Below are 26,593 nucleotides of genomic sequence, written 5' to 3' on the forward strand. Positions count from 1 at the left end.
CCACTCCTGGCGCAAAAATTTAAGCAGTTCTTCTTTGTTTGATGGCTTGTGACTATCCATCTTCCTCTTGATTACATTCCAGAGGTTTTCAATGTGGTTTAGTTCTGGAGGTTGGGCAAACAATGACAGGGTCTTGATGTGGTGCTCCTTCATCCACACATTGATTGACCTAGCTGTGTGGTATTGGTCATTGTCCTGCTGGAAAAAAACAGTCCTCAGAGTTGGGGAACACTGCCTGAGCAGAAGGAAGCCAGTGTTTTTTAAGGATAACCTTGTATGCGGCTTGATTCATACGTCCTTCGCAAAGATTAACCTGCCCAATTCCAGCCTTGCTGAAGCATCCCCAGATCATCACCGATCCTTCACCAAATTTCACAGTGGGTGCAAGACACTGTGGCTTGTATACCTATCCAGGTCTCCGTCTAACCATTAGACAACCAGGTGTTGGGCAAAGCTGAAAATTAGACTCATCAGAGAAAATTACCTTACTCCAGTCCTCTATGATCCAATCCTTATGATCTTTGGCAAACTTCAGCCTGGCTCTTCTTTGCTTCTCATTGATGAAAGGCTTTTCTAGCTTTACATGACTTGAGGCCTGCCTTTAGGAGCCTGTTACGAAGTGTTCTTGCCGTCACTTTACCCCAGCTGCCATTTGCCATTCCTTTTGTAGGTCACTTGATGTCATCCTGCGGTTGCTGAGTGACATTCGAATAAGATGACGGTCATCCCAGTCAGTGGAGAGTCGCTCTCGCCCACTGCCGCTCTGTAGCTTTGTTGTCCCCAATGTCTACTGCTTGACCTTGTTGTAATGGACTGCCGTCTTCGAAATTTAAAGGATGGAGGCAACATGATGTCAACTGACACTGGAATGGCTGTCAGACATGTAGAGATGGTGATTTTTAGAAAATTGTGCAGTGGTCTCTTAATTTTTGCCAGAACGGTAAGTTAAGGAACATCATTTCCAGGGTAATGACTTGTATATAAGGCAAAATAAATAACCAAAAACAAAAATACTCCTCCACACCTTGGGCTATGTTCACACGTAGCGTTTTTGATGCGTTTTTTGCACTTTTGCATTGCTTTCAACCGTGGCAAATGCATCCACCGGGAAATGTCATTTTAACATTTTACAACCTTATCTGGCCATGTTTTGTGTGAGACATCATCAGACACATCCTGTTTCATTTATGAAGGAGGGACTCTGAAAGTCACAAAGCCTATTTTTATAGGGCCATCAGGTGGCTTTTAGTATTCTTAAAGGGCCAGCAGTCGGCCCTCTTTATTCTTAGAGAGCCATCAGCCAGCTATGCTTTGTTATTTCCATTACTAAAGAGTGGGTCTCCTATATTGTTATTGCATATGCAGTGAGTGGCAGATCTGCCCAAAATTTGGACGCACCCCAATACCCCTTTGAAGAGACTTAGAGTAGGGCCTCCTGAAAACAATGTTCCCATTATTAGGAAGTGCGTCTCCCATACTGTTTGCCTATGCAGTGAATGCAAGGGCTGCCAAAAATTTGGACCTACTCCAATGCCCCTTGGAAGAGACGTGGAGGTCAGAGGGCCTCCTGAAAACAATGTTCCCATTATTAGGAAGTGGGTCTCCCATTGTGTTTGCCTATGCAGTGAATGCAAGGGTTGCCAAAAATTTGGAGGCACTCCAATGCCCCTTGGAAGAGACGTGGAGGTCAGAGGGCCTCCTGAAAACAATGTTCCCATTATTAGGAAGTGGGTCTCCCATTGTGTTTGCCTATGCAGTGAATGCAAGGGTTGCCAAAAATTTGGAGGCACTCCAATGCCCCTTGGAAGAGACGTGGAGGTCAGAGGGCCTCCTGAAAACAATGTTCCCATTATTAGGAAGTGGGTTTTCCATTGTGTTTGCCTATGCAGTGAATGCAAGGGTTGCCAAAAATTTGGAGGCACTCCAATGCCCCTTGGAAGAGATGTGAAGGTCAGAGGGCCTCCTGAAAACAATGTTCCCAATATTAGGAAGTGGGTCTCCCATAGTGTTGGCCTATGCAGTGAATGCAAGGGCTGCCAAAAATTTGGAGGCACTCCAATGCCCCTTGGAAGAGATGTGGAGGTTAGAGGGCCTCCTTAAAACAATGTTCCCATTATTAGGAAGTGGGTCTCCCATTGTGCTAGCCTATGCAGTGAATGCAAGGGCTGCCAAAAATTAGGAGGCACTCCAATGCCCTTGGAAGAGACACAGAGGGCCTCATAAAAAATGTTCCTATTATCAGGAAGTGGGTGTCCCATAGTGTTGGTCTATGCAGTGAATGGAAGGGCTGGCAAAAATTGGGAGGCACTCCAATGCACCTTGGAAGAGACGTAGAGGGCCTCATGAAAAAATGTTCCCATTATTAGGAAGTGGGTCTCCCATATTGTTTGCCTATGCAGTGAATGCAAGGGCTGCTAAAAATTGGGAGGCACTCCAATGCACCTTGGAAAAGACGTGGAGGAGGGTCTCATAAAAAAATGTTCCCACTAGAAAGGAGCAGGTCTCCTATACTTGTAATGCCCATGCACTAAGTGTATGGGCTGACAAACATTTACCCCTGGGGGGTATACATGAACATACTGTATAAAAAAAATTTTTTTCGGGCATCGTAAACACCTTTAAAAACCCTGGTGGTATGGTGGTAAAGGATGAGGATGAGGAGAAGGAGGAGGACAAGAGCAAATAGCCAAAATCAGGAAGCGTATACCCATGTGTGGGTGTGAAAAGGTGCATTGGTCTACCAAAAAAAGACACTGGATTTGAGTTTATGTTACGCTGCTATCATTCGGTGGTGTTGAGAAGTCTGGCCCAATCAAGCACTTGTTCATTTTCATAAGAGTCAGCCTGTCAGCATTTTCAGTTGACAGGCGGATGCGCTCATCAGTTATAATTCCACCAGCGGCACTAAAAACCCGCTCTGATAAAACGCTAACGGCAGGGCAGGCCAGGACCTCCAAGGCGTAGAGAGCCAGTTCATTCCAAGTGTCCAGCTTGGATACCCAATAATCATAAGGCACAGAGGAATCACGGAGGACGTTACTACGGTCGGCAAGGTACTCCCTCAGCATCTTCCCAAACTTTGCACTCCTTGCGAGAGTACCCCGCACCTCAGGGCCTGTGCGATGGGAGGGGCTGAGAAAACTCTCCCAGAACTTTGACAGTGTTCCCCTGCCTCTGCTGGATTGGAGTTGTGTCTCTCTCGCCTGTACTCCTTGGTTGTCCAACGAACTATGACCTCTGCCGCCAGATGGGAATTTTTTTAATAGTTCCGCAACAAGGGCCTTCTGGTACTGCCCCATTTTTGTAGATCTGTCTGCCTCAGGAATAAGAGATCTAAAGTTCTCCTTGTAGCATGGGTCTAGAAGTGTCACCAACCAGTAATGACTGTCACGCAAAATTTTGTGAACGCGAGGGTCACAGGAAAGGCCGCGTAACATAAACTCAGCCATACTTGCCAGACTGCTAACAGGCAAGACTTCTGTGTCCTCACCAAGAGGACGACTGGCCATGCTCTCCTCCTCCTCCTCCTCTCTGTCCTCAGGCCATCTACGCTGAACAGATTGTATGACAGTTGTGCAGGTAGTACCGTCTATAGTGCATGAAACTAGCTCCTGTTCTCCCTCCTCCACCTCCTCGTCACCCAATCCACGTTGGGATGAGATGAGGCTGGGCTGTGGGTAATCACTCTGTATGGTTCCTTGCTCCATCTCATCTTGCTCCGCCTGCAATGCATGCTCTTTGATTGTGAGCAGAGAGCATTTCAGAAGACAGAGAAGCGGGATGGTGACGCTAATTATGGCATCATCGCCGCTCACCATTTTGGTGGATTCCTCAAAGTTTTGGAGGATGGTACAGATGTCTGACATCCATGTCCACTCCTGAGGTCTTATGTGTGGAGTCTGAACCGAATACCGACGGCCTTGTTGATGCTGGTAGTTAACAACTGCCCTCTTCTGCTCACAAATCTTTCCCAACATCTGCAGTGTAGAGTTCCAACGTGTGGGGACATCACACACCAGTCAGTGAGCCGGAAGCTGCAAACGCTGCTGAAGTACGGCAAGGGCGGCGGAAGCGGTAGCTGACTTTCTAAAATGGGCACACAGGCAGCGTACTTTGACAAGCAGATCCGGCAGCTCTGGGTAGATTTTGAGAAATCACTGAACCACGAGGTTAAGCACATGGGCCAGGCATGGTACATGTGTGAGCTTGCCTCGCCTCAGAACCGCCACCAGATTGCGGCCATTGTCACACATGACCATGCCTGGCTGTAGATTCAGCGGTGTCAGCCACATATCTGCCTGCTCTTTCAGAGCTGTCCTCAACTCTTCAGCATTGTGCGATTTGTCACCTAAGCATATTAGCTTCAGTACAGCATGTTGCCACTTGGCTGAGGTAGTGCTGCAGTGTTTCCAGCTTGTGACTGATGTGGTCATTTCGGAAATGGAGGCTAAAGAGGAGGGGGTGGCTGAGGAGGATGAGGTGCAGGAGCTGTAGACTGTAGGGGCAACACTGATTGACCTAGGGCCCACAATCCTCGGCATCGGGATTATGTCCCAAGGTCCGACTGGGTCCCGGCTTCCACTATGTTAACCCAGTGTGCTGTCAGTGAGATGTACCGTCCCTGCCCACAAGCACTTGTCCATGTGTCCGTGGTTAGGTGGACTTTCCCAGTAACTGCATTGTTGAGGGCACGGCTAATGTTGTGGGACACGTGCTAGTGTAATGCGGGGACGGCACACTGGGAGACATAGTGGCGGCTGGGGACCGAGTACCAAGGGACGGCCGCTGCCATCAGATTGCGGAAAGGTTCCGTCTCCATGAGCCTAAAAGGCAACATTCCGAGTGCAAGCAGTCACGAAATGTGGGAGTTTAGTAATGTGTCCTGTGGGGCGTTGGCTGCGTGTTTGCATACCAAGGACTGGGGTATGGACAACTGAACGCTGTGCTGGGACAAGGACGTGCTTGCTGATGGTGCTAGTTGAGAGTGTGCAACGACAGGTGCAAGGCAGGAGGCATATTCGCATGCACTATAGACAGGGGATTGGCTTGCATGCACAACAGCGGAAGAAGCAGTGGTGTCACCCGCAGACAGTGTTCCTGAACCCTGGGGTTCAGCCCACAAAGTCGGGTGCTTTGCTGCCATGTGCTTGATCATGCTGGTGGTGGTCAGGCTGGTAGTTTTGCTACCCCTGCTGATGCTGGCCTGGCAGGTGGTGCAAATGGCCTGTTTGGGGTTATTGGCAGAGTCTTTAAAAAACAACCAGACTCAGGAAGACCTAACAGTTGTACTGGCAACTTCCGTCGTGTTGGTGTTACGGGGAGCGGTTACCTGCCTTCTGTCTGCGGCCACCACACTGCTTCTTCCTGCCTTTTGGTGTGCGCTGCCTCCCTCCCCCTGTGTGCTGCTGTCCTCGCTCTTCGTGTCCTCCTGCCAGGTTGGGTCAGTTACTATATCATCCACCACCTCGTCTTCCACTTCCGCACCCTGGTCCGCCTCCTGACTTCCTGGCAATTGTGTCTCATCATCGTCCACCTCTTGTGACACTTTCCCACCGTCACCTTTGTATGACCGTGGCTGCTCAAATATTTGGGCATCGCTGCATGCAATCTCCTCTTGCCCTGCTTCAAGTGGACAGGGAGAGAGGCCCGAATCTATAAATGGAAAAGTGAACAGCTCTTTGGAGTGTCCAAGTATGGGAACAGTTGTCTCCGGGCACTCGGCATGGTGGGAGGAAGGAGGATCAGGGTGAGGAATATGCGGTCTAGACTCACGGCTACTGAAACTTGACCATGTGGAAGACAGGGTGGTGGTGGTTGTGGTGGCTAAGTGACTAGAAGCATTATCTGCTATCCAACCAATAACCTTTTCACACTGCTCTGTGTTCAATAGTGGTGTTCTGCGGTCCCCTATTAATTGGGACAGGAAGTTGAGCGAGAAGATGTGGGTGCTCATTGGGGCACAATTTCAGCTTGCCCATGGCTTCGGCCTCTGCATGCACCATCACGTCCAGTTCCCCGTCCCTTGCCACGTGCCTTGCCCATTTTAAATGGAGGACAATATCTTCCACGCTCACTACAAATGGCTGAATTTGGAGCGAACTTATATTTGATCCGCGTGACGGACAAACCACTTTTTTAAATAGCTGGCCTGTAGGTAACTAATTTTAACAGCGCCGACCTCGTGTCAATAAGTTCACTGACACACTGCAACAAAATTTCAATGGAGGCCGGCAATGGCAATATTTTCAGCGCAATTATATGTGATCGGACGGACAAGCCACAGTTTTAAATAGCTGGATTTGTAGTGCTGTAATATGGAAAGGATCTGGCTGTATTCTGCAGTGCCAACAAGCAAATGGTGCAGAAAAACGGTGTTCTCTGGATTGCTTTTTAAACAAATAATCAAGATTAAGAGCCCCCAAAAAATTATTCCTGGCCCCTGATACCTGGGCCTATTTCTACAAATATCTGTAAAAGCACCAGCAGACAGAACTGGAATGGACCCTCTTGCTATATGCACTGCAGTCTGCTATATACCCTGCCTGCCTGCCTAGCACTGATATCTCTGCAGCTGGATTAGTCCTCAGAAGGACTGTTAGTTGAGATGGATATGTAGAGAATCTTGTAGAATACCTAGACTAACTAGTAAACAACCAAATCTCTCCCTAGCTCAGCAGCACCTCTCCCTACACTGCCTGATTGCGGAGTGACTGTGACAAGCACGGTGGCGCCAGGTCTGATATAGACTTGATGACGCTGTGCAGCCAGCCAATCACTGTAATGCCACAACCAACATTGCTGCGGCATTACAGTGTATGGCAGACAATCCCTGCATGTTCTAAAGAGAGCCAAACATGCAGGGAGGGGACCCAAGCTCCCGCCGAGCAACCCCGGAAATACTCGGCAAGCGCCGAGCATCTCGAGCAGTGAGATTCTCGGGCGAGCACCGAGCAGTAGCGAGCATGCTCGCCCATCACTAGTAGCTATATTTTTTATGTGCATTTTTGCCTGAATGTAATAAGTTCACTTTTTAACACCATTGCCACCTACATCCTCAGGTAGATATATTGTAGCCATCTTGTACTGTATGTATTAAGTTAATATGACCAGTAATACAAGTATTAGTTGGAATGTGGCCGATGAGACCTTCTACATGTCCCACTAAACTCACAGATCAAGGAAGAACTTTAAAATAAAATGTAAAACAACAGATTGGGTTTGTGTGAAGTGGTACATTTTGGCTTTTCATGCCATGCACTTGTATTTAGCCACCAACTGGCAACAAAAAATCAAACTTGAGGATAGTCTACCAAAATTTTGGAAATGATCCATTTTGTCTGCCATATTTCTCAGGTGTACCATGTATTTTTGTGAATATGGCAGCATACAGAGGTACAGTAAGACTCCTTAGTAGTCGTCAAATTTGTGATCTATACAGCTGTAATATACTTGTGTGCATGAGACTTAAGAAACAATCATTTCATACATATTAAATCTTTCCTCAGAACTTGTTCTTGTGGATTGCATTCTGGGAGGCAGAAGCTACAGTATGTAGTTGTGAAATCACTCAAATTTAATTAGGTTATTTCTTAAAATAATGTTCGAAGGTAAAAAATATGCAGAGCATTGAATGTATACACTCCCCTCCATACCTAAACATTGAGGTGTGGTTTTAGTAAATTCCAATATCTCATACTAGCAGTTGTGTTCGGGCCTTATTGCATAATATGGTAAAAAGGCTCCTCACATAAGAGGACACCTGTATTACAAATTGAACATGGTAGGTGGGGATACAAAGTTTGCACTGAGGCCCAGGAACTTCAAGTTATACGTCTGACTCCATATTTCAACTACCTGTATTGCAATTAGTGTGTTAATTCGGAGCTTGGAAATAGCTTCTTGAGGCAGCCAAATCTCTGGTACCACCTACTGCAAGTAGTAATCCGAAAAGTCAATATCGACCCTTTTAAGGTCCTTTCCACATGACTTATTATATAAAGCCAAACTAGAATCTTCATTTGCAGATACATGTTTCATTGTTTTTGCTCCTCATCAGTACAAAGCACGCAGGAAAACTAGTTGGCTGATTGAGAAGCTTTTGACATAGGTCTAAGGGGTAAAGTTTCTCCTTGTGAATAGCACCGAGTTGGCATAGGGAGACTTATAAGCAAATAAATAGGTAAATAGCTGCTTCACAGAGGAAGAGAGCAGGGCATTTACTGCTACCTATTGGAAGTAGCAATCCAAAAAATCAATATCAACTCTAAATTTCCCAGGGGAGCATTGCATGGCCTATAATTCTCGCTACACCAACTTGGTGCTCTCCATAAGGAGAAACTTACGTGAAGTTAGATTTTAATTATGGGGCAGATGGGATTTTGAGGCTCTTTAATGATATGATACAGTATATTACACCTGTATGTAAATGATCAAATATGGCCTACACTACGTCTATGAAAACTTAAAAACCGCAATTCTATAAATTTTTTATTCAAAAATATATATAATGTTAGATTAGTTAAAAATAAAGAAGTGAACCCCTATGGAATAGAAAGAACCTCAATGTCACCTTACTGTCATTATTAATGTATTACCTTAAATCTGCTGAACAACGCTTTTTTAAGGATAAAAATGCAAATGTTGCTGTTAATGAATGGAGGTGGAGGTCTGAAATATTAATAGACCGTGATATGTGCAAGCAATGTGTTGACTGCTTTCACCATGCAAATGCTAGCTGTATCTTAACCCGTTGCTTGCAAGTGATAGTTTATCTGTGTTATGTCAGGAATCTGAATTTTTAAATATTTAAACCTCCATTTTATGAATGATAAAAAATCAGTCAAGGACATGTGCAGTCATTTGTATACTGATTGCCAGGTTCTAACAATGCATATGATTTTCCTGGTGAAGGAGTTGACTTTGCCCCTTAACAGCATGTAGACATAATAGGGGAGATTTTGACTATTGTCAGGTCTGAATCTTATTGATGCTGACATAGCTCATACCTAGAGCTTCTTCACCAAGAACCAGTTTATGACTGGTAAAAAGTGTTCTTGAGCGGGGCTGGAGATGTGCCGCAGACAGCACTAATGGCAAATGACCGGAAGAGCTCCTCCATACCGTAGTTGCTTTAATCTACACTTGCAGCTCAGTACTCTTTACTGTTAGCCCCAGAGCAAGAGGCGCCTCTGGGAGCCTCAATTCATTTGTCCATTGTTTTTTAATCAATACCATGCAATGCTGTTTAGAGATTTAAAGAATATTGTTTGATTTCTTTTGTAGGTGTTGGAATGTGCGTACAACCATTATATCTGGGAGAAATAGCTCCCAAGAGAATAAGGGGCCTTACATCTGTTGGCATTAATATCTTCCTGACTACTGGGATCTTCACAGGACAGATTATCGGTTTACGGTATGGACTGTCTAACATTACAGAAGATTACAGAGATGCTTAGCTAAAGCTCAAGATGTAATGTCACATTTTACAGTCATTAAAACTGTTAATTATCATTCTTATACCAAATTAGATGTAGCAAAATGTTTTAACATGCTATCCAATAGTCCAGAATACTCAAGAATGTGGCATCTCATGGGTCTCAAGATGCTAGATTAAAGAAAAAAACAACATTATAACCATAGGAGGATTATAATGAGGGCAATCTGGGCTACCGCCTGGGGCCTCGGGGCTCCAGGGGGCCCGGGGCGTCCATGGCCAGATTGCCCTCATTATAATATGTGCGGCGCCGCGGCACATACCGGCAGTCAGAGGCGCGGGGCCCCGGAACCGCTCCCCCAGCAGCGGCGCACATCCGCTGCTTCTTCTTCAGCCGGGCCAGCACTGCACCTGTTAACTTCCCTGTGTGCTGACCCGGCCGCGTCACAGCTAGGAGACACGGCCCTGTGTGCGGCCGTGTCTGCTAGTGTGACGTCACGCAGTGCGCACCCTGCACTGCTACTTACCACCTGCGGCCTCCTGCGGTGTATAGATGGCTACGTGCGGCCTACCGCTGTGGATAGATGGCACCGTGCTGCCTCCCGCTGTGTATATATGGCTACGTGTGGCCTCCCGCTGTGTATAGATGGCTACGTGCGGTCTCCCGCTGTGTATAGATGGCTACGTTCGGCCTCCCGCTGTGTATAGATGGCTACGTGCGGCCTCCTGTGGTGTATAGATGGCTACGTGTGGCCTCCCGTTGTGTATAGATGGCTACGTGCAGTCTCCCGCTGTGTATGGATGGCACCGTGCGACCTTCCACTGTGCATAGATGGCGCAGTGCGGCCTCCCGCTGTGTATAGATGGCGCAGTGCGGCCTCCCGCTGTGTATAGATGGCGCAGTGTGGCCTCCTGCTGTGTATAGATGGCCCAGTGCGGCCTCCCGCTGTGTATAGATGGCCCAGTGCGGCCTCCTGCTGTGTATAGATGGCTACGTGCGGCATCCCGCTGTGTATAGATGGTGCCGTGCGGCCTCCTGCTGTGTATAGATAGCGTTGTGTGGCCTCCCGCTGTGTATAGATGGCTACATGCGGCCTCCTGCTGTGTATAGATGGCTACGTGCGGTCTCCCACTGTGTATAGATGGCTACGTTCGGCCTCCCACTGTGTATAGATGGCTACGTGCGGCCTCCTGTGGTGTATAGATGGCTACGTGTGGCCTCCCGTTGTGTATAGATGGCTACGTGCAGTCTCCCGCTGTGTATGGATGGCACCGTGCGACCTTCCACTGTGCATAGATGGCACCGTGCGGCCTTCTGCTGTGTATAGATGGCACCGTGCGGCCTTCCGCTGTGTATAGATGGCGCAGTGCGGCCTCCCACTGTGTATAGATGGCGCAGTGCGGCCTCCCGCTGTGTATAGATGGCGCAGTGCGGCCTCCCGCTGTGTATAGATGGCCCAGTGCGGCCTCCCGCTGTGTATAGATGGCCCAGTGCAGCCTCCTGCTGTGTATAGATGGCTACGTGCGGCCTCCCGCTGTGTATAGATGGCGCCGTGCGGCCTCCTGCTGTGTATAGATAGCGTCGTGTGACCTCCCGCTGTGTATAGATGGCTACATGCGGCCTCCTGCTGTGTATAGATGTCTATGTGCGGCCTCCCCCTGTGTATAGATGGCTACGTGCGGCCTCCCGCTGTGTATAGATGGCGCCGTGCGGCCTCCCGCTGTTATGGATCCGGGTGGTGGAACCTCTGTGCCGTGGTGCAAGGAGGGACCCAGAGGGGCCTAACTAAGTATCAACTCAGACCGACCATGGTCGTACGGCGGCTAACGACTCCGTGACCAGGGAGGGACAGAGCAGAGGGACCAGGTGCTACTCTGGGGACGACCTTGTAAGAGAGCAGGTGGCTCCCACGGGTCAGATGACTGGGACTGACCGGTATAGTGGATGGGCACAGCAAGCAGGCAGAAGTCTCTGGGTTAGCTGACAGGTGGTCACGGCACGTGACGGCAGAGCAGGCTGAAGTCTCTAGGTTAGCAGACAGGTGGTCACGGCAAGTGATGGCAGAGACTCCAGGTAGGCTAACAGGTAACAGGCAGGTAACAGGCGAGTGCTCCCAGGTGAGCAGGCTAGCAGGCACGGCAGGTAGCAGGCAGGTAACTGGCATGTGCTTCCTGGTAAGCAGGCAGGCTTGCCCATAGACAGACTGGCGGGTTGAACGGAAGACAGACTGTCGGGCTGGAGAGTAGTCAGGCTGGCGGACTGGAACAGTAGTCAGGCTGGCAACTGGACCTGAGGGCTGAAGCAGAGGTAAGAATACTTGTGCAACAACTATTGCTCGGGCACCTCCATTTTGGAGGAGGTGCCTTATATATGGGAGGTCCTCCGGCTATTGGCCTGGGACTCCTTAGGACGGCGCGCGCGGCCCCTTTAAGAGAGAGGGAGCGCGCGCGTGCGCGCCCTAAGCACAGTGCCCAGGAAGCTCCGTGCGCCGGCAGCAGCAGCCGGAAGAGGAGCGCGGGAGGACGCCGCGCGGGGAGCGGGGAGGTGAGAGGGACGGCGTCTCTGCCTGGCAGGGGGCAGAGACGCCGATGCTACACCCGCTGTGTATAGATGGCGCCGTGTGGCCTCCCGCTGTGTATAGATGGCACCGTGCGGCCTCCCGCTGTGTATAGATGACTACGTGCAGCCTCCTGCTGTGTATAGATGGCTACGTGCGGCCTCCTGCTGTGTATAGATGGCACAGTGCGGCCTCCCGCTGTGTATAGATGGCTACGTGTGGCCTCCTGCTCTGTATAGGAGGATTGTGGCAGCTCATATTGTGTGTAGGGTCTCATACTGTATATAGGGGATGTCAGCATACTTAATTGTGCTCAATATTAAGTCATACAATGAATGTAAAAAAAAATATTATAATTAATATATTAATATTGTGCCAAATTAATTTCACATGAACTATCACATGATCTATCACAGGGGATCATGTGACATGTCACGTGATACATCAGGTGTGTGTGTGTGTGTGTGGGGGGGGGGGGGGCGCGCCTTCTAAACTGCCCGTAGCCCTTGCTACTCATAATCCACCCCTGATTATAACAGAGATCATCTAACTTATTTACACTGGGAAATGTAATTTTCCTGTATAAAGTGCGTTTGATACAATACAATACTACTTGATTCTGGCATTACTCATATAAAGAAGGTATTGTACATTAGGCCTTATGCAAACGTCTGTGAGTCACGTGATTTTCACAGATAGAAAACATACTCAATAAAGTTTATGATACTATTCTGCATGTTTATGCTGACTGTGGGCCTGATTAATTAAGACTGGAATTTTGTACGCCAGTCTTGATGATGGACGTGCAAGAATAAGAAGTGGCATTTAGGCGAATCTTATTGCTGGCGTGCACTTCATCAGAAATCTTAATCTAGTCAGACTTGACTGATAGCCTCTTTGCTGTGTGACTTCCGGTAAAGGAATCGTCAATCAAGCAGTAGGAGGCGGCCCTGGGAGGGAAATAGTGCTGGAGTGACACAGGCTTCAGCTCTACAATAGTCTTTTAGCCTTATTTGCATATCAATTAAATTGCTGATTTCTCAGTATGGAGGAACAGACTTGCAATGAAAAGGTATTGCTAAACTTGTCTTTAAAAAAAATACATGCTTGTATGAATAGTTTGGGGTGTGGAATCCTGCTGACAGATTCCCTTTAAATAGAATATGCTAGTGATAGGCCATATAATAATAATAATAATAATAATATATTATTTTTTATTTTTTTACATTTGTATCAAAGGTACATAAAATACAGTCCATTTAATATGTATGTAAGTATTGTATAACTATTTACATAGGTTTGTTTTTTAGTGTCTGACAGTCTGAATAGTCACTTACGGTATGTCTTGTTCTGTCTCTTAGAGAGGTGCTGGGTGGTGAAAACTCCTGGTCTTTACTGTTGTCCTCTTGTGCCATTCCGGCTCTTATACAGCTATTGACATTACCATGCTTTCCTGAAAGTCCCAGATACCTTCTGATAGAGAAGAAAGATGAATATCGATGTCAAAAGGGTAAGTCATGAAACCTAATAACCTTAAATCAGGTAATTCCAATCCTTCTTTCCATGAAAGCATATGTTTGTTTAGAAAAGCAATATAGTTATCCCTCCAAAGAAAAATAATTCAGTAACCCGATCACACCAGTATCTTCTATATACAGTACAGTCATCTACCATTATTGCTAGAAATGTTTAGAGATCTGGGGCCAGGGAAGTACCCATTATCATTACTAAGATGTCATGGTTCCTCATTCACATTGCCCAGCCATGCAGCCGATCACATCGCTCTCAAAGCAGAGCCAGACACAATTCTCCAGAACAATGGTAGCTACAATGACTCACAATTCAGAGTGATCAAATCCAGTCACAGTGCCAGGCTATATATAGCTGTCACGCCAGGTGTGGGAAAGACTTAGTGCAACACGGAGGTAAAAGGGAAAGGGAGTCCAGACACTATGGGAGACCTCCTAGTCTGGTCTAGCGTCACCTTGTCTCCCCTAACGTCCCTATATTGCCTGTTCAGCAATGGCCGCACGCGTGCCTTGCCTTACTCTCCCTGGCATATGGCTAAGGCTAGGGATGGGAGGAGATGAGTACTAGTAAACCTCTAAACTCTATTGACAACAAGGGTAGACAAAACAGGGTGAAAACGGCTTAGCTTTAGATGAACTCCAAATAAACACATGGCCTCAAGCTCCAGAGAGGACGAAGTACTGCTCCTGCTAAGCTTCACAAGTAGAAATGAGTATAACCGGTGACTCCCGCTCAGACACACCAGTTATATAAACACCCAGGCCAGAGAGCTAATTAGCAAGAGAGAGGTAGCCGCTCGGTCCTAAAGACAGCCTCTTATCTAAGGAGCTGTCTACAATGCCAAACGTAGAGATCTCCTGCAACCCACTGCAAGGCGACTGTCTGTCAACTGTGACACACCCGTGACAATAGCCTACTACAGTGCCTCAAAACAGTAACTGGAGTGCCCCCTGTATCCGTACAGCAGCACAATTCTAGTTACAACACCCTGAGATATTTTCCCATCACTATGCCTCCAGAGCAGACCACGCCACATTTCTCCCAACATGCAGCCATCCACATTGCCCTAGAAGAGTGATCACCGTGCCCACAGCACTGTTTCAGACCATTCATGGCCAGAACTGATCTATCCACAGTGCTTACAGAACACAGCCAGTTACACTCTCTCAGAACAGTACTATGCACAGATCCCCCAATAAACAAACAGCAATAGTCATTCTATTAGCCAAAGTAGCCCCAGAACAGTACTAGCCAGAATGCAACCATTATGGAGCCAAAGTGATATAATGGAATCATGAGTGGCAACCACAAACTTAAGTTTATTTTTTTAATTGATCCTTTGGGATTTATTTTCTTATTTTTAGCAATATGTAACTGCATCTTATTTTCTTCAACCAGCACTGAAATCATTTTATGGTTCACACCACTTCCAAATGGAAATGGAAGATATCCAAAAAGAGTCAAGTGCTTTAAACGGCGAAAAACAGAAAAAGATTCTGGAGCTGTTCTTCGATCGGTCAGTGAAATGGCAGCTGATTACCATCATTGTGACTAACATCGGACAGCAGCTCAGTGGGATCAATGCAGTAAGTACAGAACTTTCCATATACTGAATCTTATGTGTGACCACAGATCTACAGCCTAGTGTTTATCAAGCAGGTAGACTAAGCATTAATCATGCAAGTCTCCGCTGATTTGTTTTATTGTACCGTGTTCCTTGACATGTCGTATTATTGAGATACGTAAAATCGTTGCTACGTCATCTAACGGAGCACCATACAACACAGTGGCACGCATGGTGAAAAGACAGCCTCATTTCACCATGTAATTCATTATTAATTACTTGCCACTTTTGCTGAAAAGCCACAATCTAGTTTTAGATCACACAGGTCAATAACGGTTACCTGCCATCTCATATTATATTCTGGATGATTTGGGGTCAGATTTGCAGACAGATCGATCACCCACGTTGACAATTTTGCACTGTAATTAGTAAGATGCATTTATAATGTGTATGGCTACTGAATGTAGAATAAATTCAGATACCAACTACTTCCCATGGACAATAAAGGCATCTTATGAAATAAAATCACTGCTATAAAAACAAAGTCGCTAAAAAAATGAGAAGTACCATAAAACCATGGAATATCCCAATATATAGGTCACTCATGCACAATGAATGACAGTATAATTTAAAAAATTAAAGCACGATGGGAGGGGGGTGGTACACAAATGAACAATGGAGGCAGGAATTGTCTTCCAGGCACCGCACACCCCAGATCCTGGAAAATTTCATTAACATAAGCACATTAGATTGTCGACTGAACCCGTCAATATCGATGAGTGCAGATGACATTCGTCTGATGTGTATATGGGGGAGGCTTGACACTATGGACTCTATTTTTAATTTCCATCCATTATTACCTGGAATGTTATCAATACTATGGATGGCAAGAAGAACAAACAAACCAATTTTGAATCAAATCAAGCCAGATATGTCACTCCAAGAAGGGATCACCATAATGGTCAGGAAAATAGAAGGAACAAGGCGAAGAGAAAGACCAGCAACCCAATGGCTTGATACTATCAAGATAACGGTGGAGAAGACCCTGGTGGACCTATCTAGGCTTGCATAATATCGATCTTCCCACAGAGCGTTCATTCATCAAGTCACTGTTATGATAGTGTATCAACTCACTCAGGAAAATAGGTAACACACTAAAGACTGCAACTGACCCTGCCGGTTCCTGTACAGACTAGAGATCCTGACCCCGCAGTCCATAGTGGTTCCTACATGAACTGAGATATCCCTAACCTCAGACTAGACTAAGGCAACTTGGAGATATGCTGCCTGAAAGGCCATCGAGCGCTTCACGTTCCTCCTTAATAACTGGAGAGCAGAGCAGAGTGCAAATTACCTACAGAGCTGTAAGTGTGCTGAAATAGAAAGAGATCTCAAAGGGAGTAAACGAACCATGAAATACAAAATAAAGGATTAAGTATGTACTATTAGAGAATATGCCAACTACTTCCTAAAAGAAATAGAAGATAGGTGCAGGGTAAAGAACTAAAATAGCAGCGAGATAAACTCTAACTGGTCTTTCACTGACTGGCTTAAACTACAGCAGTATGGCTGGACATCCAAATGAGACTATCACCAACAGGAAATACCAGCAGGGGCAAAGTATATAGAGCCACATCTGAAACGTGATAGGGCAGACAAATGAGTAAATGAAAACACTTGTTGCCCTAAAAAGACTGCAGTAAAGATAACAAATGCAAAATACCAGGAGAAAAGGTGTATCTGCTGTGGCTCAGTGGACAGAGAAGTGGACCACACAGCACAAGCTCATAGGTTCAAACCCAGAAGCATGACACTTGCCATGGCTCGAGACTGAGCCTAAGGCCATTAAATAAAAAAAATAGTAATGATAATCCTCTGGGACTTTATCTCATTTGTATAGCACTATAAATAGATTACAAAAGTGACAGTAAACTTCCTTTCATTCTTCAGTGGAAAGATGACTTAAGATGGGTACATGTTACCTGATTTTGCAGCATTAAAGGACCGGTAAATATTTCCTGTTCAGCAGTCATTTCATAGTCTGTTTACACAGGTAGACTGCACTTAATGATGCACACCTAATGATCTATAATAGACTATTCGGTACACATAGGGTGCCATAGTTCTCAGCAACTCGAATCCTATTTACACAGGATGATGTGCTGCCGAGAAGGATGATCTTTTGTGAAAACCAAAAGATCTTTTCACCCAATGAATGAGCATTTTGCTTTTTCATTGGGTGATTGGCAGCCTAAATAAACTGCAAGATTATCATGAAATGAAAAATCCTTTGAGAGGTCATGCATGGTAATTTTGCAGTGTGAATGCACCTTTACAGACCACATTCTCACCAATGCTGCACTCTGTTGAGCAAAAATAGCTGGCAAATCTGATTGACAGAAACCTCATTAAAAATACTACATCACACGTATTTGCTCCCTGCCAGACTCCGCAAAATCTATAGTGATGTTTCGTAACTTTGTTTCCAAGGCTGTACTGATAGCAGCACACACCTTCACATAGAGTGGACTGGCCCTATAGTGAGAGATTCTGGAACCCGACTAATTTTTGCAGTCCAGTATGTCATCTGAGTGCAGTCTGATGATTTCCATGCACTCATTGACATGCATGGCCGAGTGCAATCCGAGTAACAGATGAAACTCGGACATGATGTGATTTTTTTCCCTCGGACTGGCTCGGATTGGGGAAAAAATCCAACATGTTCGCGGCCCCATAGAACATTGGTCTGAGTGTGATCCGATGTTTTGTTGGATTGCACTCAGACAGAAATTACTGTGGTATGAGCGAGCCCTCACCGCCAGGACCTGCATCCAACAGCCGCAGGTGGAGGGCAGCTCCGCCCACAACTGTTAACCTCTTATATGCCGCTGTCAAACTCTGACACCAGCTTGGGGGTGCGACGTTCTATGTGCCCATCGGCACTTCTGTGATGAGATCTTGGGGCCCTGATGAGTTGCTATGACAGCCGGGGAACTGTTGAAGACCTACGTGCTTGTCATTACAGAGCTCCCTTGAAACACAACCTGTAGCCAAGCTTCAAAGGAGACCGTGATATTTACTAAGTGCAGCAATACTGTGGTATTGCTGTATATAGTACAAGCAGTCAGACGATCACAGGTTCAAGTCCACTGCAGATTGTTGCCACCCATTGCCCATCATTTCCAATAAGTACAGTTTGAATCATACAATAGGTAAGTATAGTAAAGTACAGTGGCTTGCGAAAGTATTCACCCCCTTGGCTCTTTAGCTATTCTGTTACATTATAACCTGTGTTTAAATAGTTTTGTAATCCGATTTGGGTGTGATGCATAAGCACTAAATAGTCTAAGTTAGTGAAGTGGGAAAAATATAGGCATAAATTAAATTTATGGGGTCAAAACACTAAAAAGTGGCATGTGCATATGTATTCACACCCTTTGTGATGAAGACCCTAAAAATTTCTAGTGCAAGTGTGACGCCTCAATCAGGGCCGGCGTCAGCACCCGGCGTACCCGGGCAAATGCCGGGCCCCTGAGCAGGCAGACGGGCCCACTGGCGGTTGCGCACCCCGCTGGGCTATGGGCGGAGGAGAGCGGTGTCAGCGCCCGCCCTTCTCCGCCGCTTGCTCAGGGCCCCGGCAGCTGGATACTTACCTCTCCCCGTGCCTCCGCAGATCAGCTGTCTTCCTGCTCTGCGCTCCCTGTGATGTCTCAGGTCAGAGGGCGCGGTGACGTCTTTACACCGCGCCCTCCCCTGAGCCGTCACAGGGAGCGCTGAGCGGGAAGACGCCGACAACGCTGGAGTTCGGACCTGAGCAGCGGGCAGCGGGCAGCAGGCAGCAGGTAGCAGGTGAGGAGAAGGGAGGTGAGTATTTGATTTTTTTTTTTTAATGTATGGAGGCATGGGGCAGTATAAAGAGAAGGGGGGGGGGGCATCCTGCATGGGGCATTATAAAGAGAGGGGGGGACATCCTGCATGGGGCATTATAAAGAGGGGGGGTGACAACCTGCATGGGGCATTATAAAGAGAGGGGGGGGCATCCTGCATGGGGCATTATAAAGAGGGGGGGTGACATCCTGCATGGGGCATTATAAAGAGAGGGGGGGGGGCATCCTGCATGGGGCATTATAAAGAGGGGGGGTGACATCCTGCATGGGGCATTAGAAAGAGAGGGGGGGCACCCTGCATGGGGCATTATAAAGAGAGGGGGGGACATCCTGCATGGGGCATTATAAAGAGGGGGGGTGACATCCTGCATGGGGCATTATAAAGAGAGGGGGGGCATCCTGCATGGGGCATTATAAAGAGAGGGGGGGACATCCTGCATGGGGCATTATAAGGTGGGGAACAGCCTGCATGGGGCTTTATAAAGGGGGGGGCAGCCTGCATAGTGCATTATGTGACGGGGAACAGCCTGCATGGAGCATTATGTGGGGGGTAACAGCCTGCATGGAGCATTAAAAGTGGGGGGGCCTGTATGGGGCATTATGTGGGGGGTAACAGCCTGCATGCAGCATTATATGGGGGCCAGTATCCTGTATGGAGCGTTATAAGGGGACCGGTATCCTGTATGGAGCGTTATATGGGGGCCAGTATCCTGTATGGAGTTTTATAAGGGGACCAGTATCCTGTATGGAGCGTTATATGGGGACAAGTATCCTGTATGGAGCTTTATAAGGGGACCAGTATCCTGTATGGAGCGTTATATGGGGGCCAGTATTCCGTATGGAGCCTTATATGGGGGCCAGTATTCCGTATGGAGCCTTATATGGGGGTCAGTATTCCGTATGAAGCGTTATATGGGGGCCAGTATTCCGTATGGAGCCTTATATGGGGGCCAGTATTCCATATGGAGCCTTATATGGGGGCCAGTATTCCGTATGGAGCCTTATATGGGGGTCAGTATTCCGCATGGAGCCTTATATGGGGGCCAGTATTCCGTATGGGGCCTTACATGGGGGCCAGTATTCCTTATGGGGCCTTATATGGGGGCCAGTATTCCTTTTGGGGCCTTATATGGGGGCCAGTATTCCGTATGGGGCCTTATATGGGGGCCAGTATTCCGTATGAAGCGTTATATGGGGGCCAGTATTCCGTATGGAGCCTTATATGGGGGCCAGTATTCTGTGTGGAGCGATTCACCGGTTTCTGAGCTATTGTGGAATTTACAATAGATATCACTCATGTAATGTAAGAAGTGAAATCTTTGCATTGTACTATATATATATATATATATATATATATATATATATATATGTATTTCTCCGCCGTATCTCTGCATCATGAATTGTGGTATGTGTTAAAGGGGCCCACTGAGACTCTTTCGCCCGGGGCCCAGAAAAACCTGGAGCCGGCCCTGGCCTCAATTCTCAAAAGAGCCCTTTTAGTCTTGAGTTTACCCTGGGTGTTGGGGGACTCGGTGTCGGGCCCTGTGACGAAGAGATGGGATGTAGCCGTGGCCCGGACCCGACCCGTGCTCAGGGCCGTCACATGAAAAGGCAGATGTTGTGGGCTCGTCCGGGTTGAGTGGCTTATTTTAACGACTACGCCACCTGTGGTGCCTGGTGAAGGGTCACCAGCGCCGCTGCAGTCCACCGAGGCCTGATGTCATGGCGGCCAAAGTTCTCACTGCTCCCCACAGGCGGAGCAAGGCCTCAGGGCAGGCAAACAGGATGGAGGGGGGTTAGTAGCGCGGGGAGTACGGGCACCGCGTCGCATGGTATGGCGCATAATGAACAGCCCGGAGGCCATAGGGATGAACTACCAAGGCTTTACTCACTTAGAGATGACAGCGGGAAGGCGACTCCCTGCTCCCCACGGAGTCCTGCGGCCACCAGGGACGGGGTCCGACTACCTCCGAGAAAGTCCAGTGTTCGGTAGCGACCCTACACCAGAGTGTTCCTGCAGTACAGACTTCACCCTTTCCCGTCTGTGCGTGTGTAGATAGGCCAGGTCTCCCTCTGAGCTCCTCTCAGGACTAGGGCACGGGTGGCAATTCCTCTCCATCCGATGCCCGGTGGGATCCTCAGGGCCTAACCAGGCTTTCCCGTCCAGGACATAGAGTACAAGGTCGGGACGGTACCCCTCTTGCAGCCGGAATCCCTCTGAATAGATCAGGTAGGCGAGGACAGGTGGCGTGTTCCGCTCCGTCTGCATCCTCCCCGGGACCCATTTGCATAGGAGCACACTCTAAAGCTGCCGGGCCTTCTTGATCCTGGTCCTTGGCCAGGTTGAGACATTCCTTGTCTACAACCTACCTCTCGTCCCAAGGCCAGGGTACGAGGGCTGTGTCCCTTACCGGTGCAGGCCCACACAGGATCTGCGCTCCCGGAGGGAAGTCACATTAACACACAGTAGTTTGACAGCACAGAGTACAGCCGAAGAACCGACTAACAAGGACCAAAAAGACCAGAGACCAAAGATGGCTTTCTAATAAATATGAATTCTAAAGTGTAACTAACTTGTAAGTCCTCCACCCTCACCCACTAACTGGTTCCTACTACTTTGTGTTCCCCAGTCTCCCTGTAACCAGGGGAGCAGCACCTGGAGCATACTAGCTCCCTCTGGTGGAGAAGTGTGGTGTTGGATGCAAAAGGTTAGGTCACGACTATCACACTGGCCTTACCTCAGAGGAGGAACACTACACTCCATTAAAGAAGTGCAGCATCCCTGTGGCGGTCGGACCCTCAGGGGCGCCACACATCGCGATCCACCCCCGGCTGTTAACTAGTTAAATGCTGCTGTCAATCTCTGACTGCTGCATTTAACAGCGCCGCACCGGAAGCGCATCACTTACCCCGCCCATCGGTGACCCCGTTACGTGATCGTGGGTCACTGATGCATGGGCATGACAACCCGGGGTCTGCAGCAGACCCCTGTGGTTGTCATGTAAAGATTGCTATGAGCGCCACCTAGTTGTCGGTGCTCATACCACAGGAGCATTTCTACTACATAGAGGCGATCTGCTCATCGCCTCCATGTAGCAGAGGCGATCAGGTAATTTCTGCTTCTAGTCTCCTATGGAGAATATAGAAGCAAACAAAAAGTGTAAAAAAAAGTTTTTAAAAATATAAAAAAAAAATAAAAAATATAAAAGTTTAAATCACCCCCCATTTGCCCCATTCAAAATAAAATAATAAAAATTAAACCCCACATACACATATTTGGTATCGCCGAGTTCAGAATCGCCCGATCTATCAAAATAAAAAAATAATTAATCTGATTGGTAAACGGCGTAATGAAAAAAAAATTCCAAATGCCAGAATTACATTTTTTTGGTCGCTGCACCATTGCAATAAAATGCAATAACGGGCGATCAAAACATCGGATGTACCCCAAAATGGTATCAATAAAAACGTAAGGCCGGCGCGCAAAAATTAAGCCCTTACACGGCACCAGATCCCAAAAATGGAGATGGTACGGGTCTCGGAAAATGGCGCCATTTTTTTTTAGCAAACTTTGGATTTTTTTTTCACCACTTAAATAAAAAAGAACCTATACATGTTTGGTGTCTACGAACTCATAATAACCTGGAGAATAATAATAGCAGGTCAGTTTTAGCATTTAGTGAACGTGGTAAAAAAAAACCAAAAACCTGTGGAATTGCATTTTTTTGCAATTTCACCGCACTTCAATTTTTTTTTCCCATTTTCCAGTACATGATGTGGTAAAACCAGTGACGTTGTTTAAAACTACAACTCGTCATGCAAAAAATAAGCCCTCACATGGCCATATTGAACAAAAAATAAAAAAGTTCTGGCTCTGGAATGAAGGGGAGCAAAAAACGAAACCCCAAAAAAGGAAAATGCTCCTGTCATGAAGGGGTTAAGCAAGAGGCACCACTAACCAAACAACACCATGAAGACGAAGAAGATCTCCAAACAAGTCAGGGACAAAGTTGTTGAGAAGTACAATTCAGGGTTGGGTTATAAAAAAAAAATATCCCAATCTCTAATGATCCCCCGGAGGACCATCTAATCCATTATAATCAAATGGAAAGAACATGCTGTCAAGAGAGGGCTGCCCACCAAAACTCTCATCCCGAGCAAGGAAGGCATTGATCAGAGAGGCAGCACAGAGACCAAAGGTAAAACTGAAGGAGCTGCAAAGTTCCCAAGCAGACACTTGAGTATCTGTCCATACGACCACTATAAGCCATACACTCCATAGAGGTGGCCTTTATGGAAGAGTGGGCAGAAAAAAGCCTTTACTTACACACAAAAATTGTAAGGCTCGTTTTGAGTTTGCAAAAAGACATCTCCAAATGTATAGAAGAAGGTGCTGTGTTCAGATGAGACCAAAATTTAACTTTTTGGCCACTTTTTGTCTGGCGCCAAACCAACACAGTTCATCACCCCAAGAACATCATCCCCACAGTGAAACATGGTGGTGGCAGCATGCTGTGGGGATGTTTTTCAGCGACAGGGACAGGGAAAATTGTCCGAGTCGAGGGGAAGATGGATGGTGCGAAATAGAGAGATATTCTTGAGCAAAACATGTTTCAGTCTGTCAGTGACTTGATACTGGGACAGAGGGTCACCTTCCAACAAGACAATGACCCAAAGCATACTGCTAAAGCAACACTTGACTGGTTTAAGGGGAAACTTCTAAATGTTTTGGAGTGTCCAAGTCAAAACCAATACCTTAATCTAATTGAGAATCTATGGTCCGACTTGAAGATTGCTGTTCATCAGAGGAAACCATGTAACTTGAAGGAGCTGAAGCAGTTTTGCCTTGAAAAATGGACAAAAATCCCAGTGGCAAGTTTTGGAAAGCTCATAGAGACTTATCCAAAGCGACTTGCAGCTGTAATTGTTGCAAAATAAGGCTCTACAAAGTACTGACTTGGGAGGGGGGTGAATACTTATGCATGCTGAAGTTTTCAGTTATTTTGTCCTATTTGTTGTTTGCTTCACATATAAAAGGAAAACCAAATATTCACAGTTTTTAGGCATGTTCTTTACATGAACTGATGCCAACACTAAAAAAAACTGTGAAATTCCTGATTGTGAGGTAGCAAAATACGAAAAATGCCAAGGGGGGGGGATGGGGTGAATACTTTCGCAAGCCACTGTATATGACTTCTTGCTAAATGTGCAGTAATTTTCAAATTAAATTCTCATGTCTTCCTTTTGTCTTCCAGATTTATTTTTATGCGCAGTATGTGTTTAAAAAAACTGGGATTCCCAAAGAAAACATCCCTTACGTCACACTGGGGACCGGAGTCTGTGAATGTATAACAGCAATGACATGTGTAAGTGGCCTTCGATTTTCACATTATGAAGGCAATTTTTTTTCCATTTGTTGGTATCCAAATATAAGAATTAACCCTTTAAGGTCAGGACATATTTTTGGTTTTGCACGTTTGTTTTTTCCTTAACTTCTTCCAAGAGCCATAGCTTTTTTATTTTTCTGTCTACATATCCATATGAGGGGTTCTTGTTTGCGGCCTGAGTTGTAGTTTTGAAAAACACTATTCAATTTACCATATAATGTCCTGAAAAACGGGGAACAATTTTAAAGGAGGTTGGAATTGTGGAAAACAAACTCACAATTCCGCCAATGTTTTATGAGTTTTGTTATGATTCTCCAAGTTTTTTAGATTTTAGTGATTAAAAAAATGTAGAAACTTGTAAAAACAAAATATAGTTTCTGTTGCCATTTTTTGTGACCTGTAACTTTTTTTTATTTTTCCATACATGGAATACATAGTTCCAGTAGAAACCTTGAATTTGATATCTTGTATTTTATACTGCAACACTATTATAGTGTAATCACAGTACTCTTATGAAGCCCAGGCTGTGGTTGAACTTCACAGGATAAATAAGATGGCAGCCATGGTGACAGTCAGCAGGTTCCCAGCTGCCAAACAGCACATTGTTGGGGAGTCAATAGCAGCCCTCGCTCTCACTCAGCGGCAAACAGGCCATTTAAATGTTGCTGTCAGTGTTTGACAGCGTCATCTAAGTGGTTAACAGCAGCAATCGGAGCTCAGCTCCGCTGCTGCTGTTAGAGACCGATGTTGGTTTGGTAGCACAGCTGGCATCTGCGCTTATAAAGCAGGCTCAGCTCCTCTCTTTAGTAACCTGTGATGAAAGTGGACCTCACACGTTTTTAAGGGGTTAAGGTCCTCTACGCAACACACCTTGAATTAGCATAGCAAGAAGCAGTGAATAAAGGACATATCTACCAAATAGGTGGACTATGTGGTCTCTGTGGGTTAAGACCGAGTTCCATGCTCTTTGCTATTTGTTGGTAAGAACAAGTTCTATGTCTCTCTTCTCTAGAGGAACTGCATTCTTAAAGGAGTATTCTCATCTCAGACATTTATGGCATAATCATAATGTATACCATGAATTAAAGATGTTGGGTCTACCTATGGGACCACCACCTATCTGGAAAACAGATCCCCGTCTCTCTTGCCACCATGAATAGGGCAAAATTAGCACATACAAGACAGGGCTTTGTCCTCCAGATAAGTGCAGGTTCCATAGCTTTTTGCCATTTGACATTGATAAGATAGTGAGTGACAGGTGCCAGAAATCCTAAGAATCCCCTCAGGTTGTTACTCGTATGCCCAATATAGTTTACAGTACAATTATTTATTTTCAGAAATATGTTGCAGTCGATGCGCCTCATGATTACAACACTGTGATAATATGGAGTTTATTATCTGCAGGGTTTGCTGATAGACAGAGTTGGAAGACGAGTTCTCATCATCGGAGGATATTCTCTAATGGCGTTTTTTTGTGTTGTACTAACAGTGTCGCTCACATTTCAGGTAATTCTGATCAATTAACATTTGTAAATCCAATGTGTTTAAAGGGAACCTTTCATGCCAAAAAAAAGGGTATTAAACTGCAGATATGGGGAAAAGCGCTGCGGAATATGTTGGTGCTATATACAAATAAAGATTATTATTATTATTATGTGTTCATTATGATTATTAGTGATCCATATCTACACCCTATAATTCTAATATGAAGACATCAGCTTCATTTACTGTAAACTCTAAAATGATGACAATTACAGTCAGAATAATCTGTATTTGTCTCTTCATTTAAAAAAAAAAATCACGGACGACTTAAATTTTTTTTTTTTTACGGACTAGGAAAATAAGCATTCTATTTCTACGGACTGTCCTGGAATTTCCGGACTGTTGGCAACCCTGAACAGCACTGATGCACTAGTGAGCTGGCTGTCAGTCAGTGGCGGGGTCATGGTTACAGCCATCACTTTCTATGTACTGAGCGGTGACTGAAGCTGCACCTCTATGACTGAAAGCCGGAGGCTGCTGGGAGAATTAAAGTTTATTTCTTCCCAGTAAACAAGCTTTCAGTGTGGTGGCTGCACTGCGTCAGAACCCTCTTAACATGTCAATTAACCCCATATCTGCAGGTTAATAGCGTTTTTTAACATGACAGGTTCCCTTTAAAGGTACAAAAGATTAAGAAAATGTCCATGAGTTACAATTATTAATAATAACACCTTGTCCTACAATACAGTACT

At 46.1% G+C, this 26,593-nt stretch overlaps 1 protein-coding gene across 3 annotated transcripts in view; it reads left to right on the forward strand.

Annotated features, from left to right (window-relative positions):
* The window catches only part of LOC141258197 (solute carrier family 2, facilitated glucose transporter member 11-like), a 311,675-nt gene that overhangs the window by 139,201 nt on the left and 145,881 nt on the right, over positions 1-26,593 (forward strand). For all 3 annotated transcript variants that reach the window (XM_073673201.1, XM_073673198.1, XM_073673209.1), the window contains 5 exons: positions 9,283-9,412; positions 13,353-13,501; positions 14,920-15,107; positions 24,228-24,338; positions 25,764-25,865. In XM_073673201.1, the coding sequence (XP_073529302.1) occupies positions 9,283-9,412; positions 13,353-13,501; positions 14,920-15,107; positions 24,228-24,338; positions 25,764-25,865 (680 nt within the window). The remainder of the gene's footprint in view (positions 1-9,282; positions 9,413-13,352; positions 13,502-14,919; positions 15,108-24,227; positions 24,339-25,763; positions 25,866-26,593) is intronic.

This window comes from Phyllobates terribilis, unplaced genomic scaffold (assembly GCF_046119375.1).
Source record: "Phyllobates terribilis strain yellow unplaced genomic scaffold, ASM4611937v1 Scaffold_1__5_contigs__length_1240528914, whole genome shotgun sequence".
NCBI classification, from domain to species: Eukaryota; Metazoa; Chordata; class Amphibia; order Anura; family Dendrobatidae; genus Phyllobates; species Phyllobates terribilis.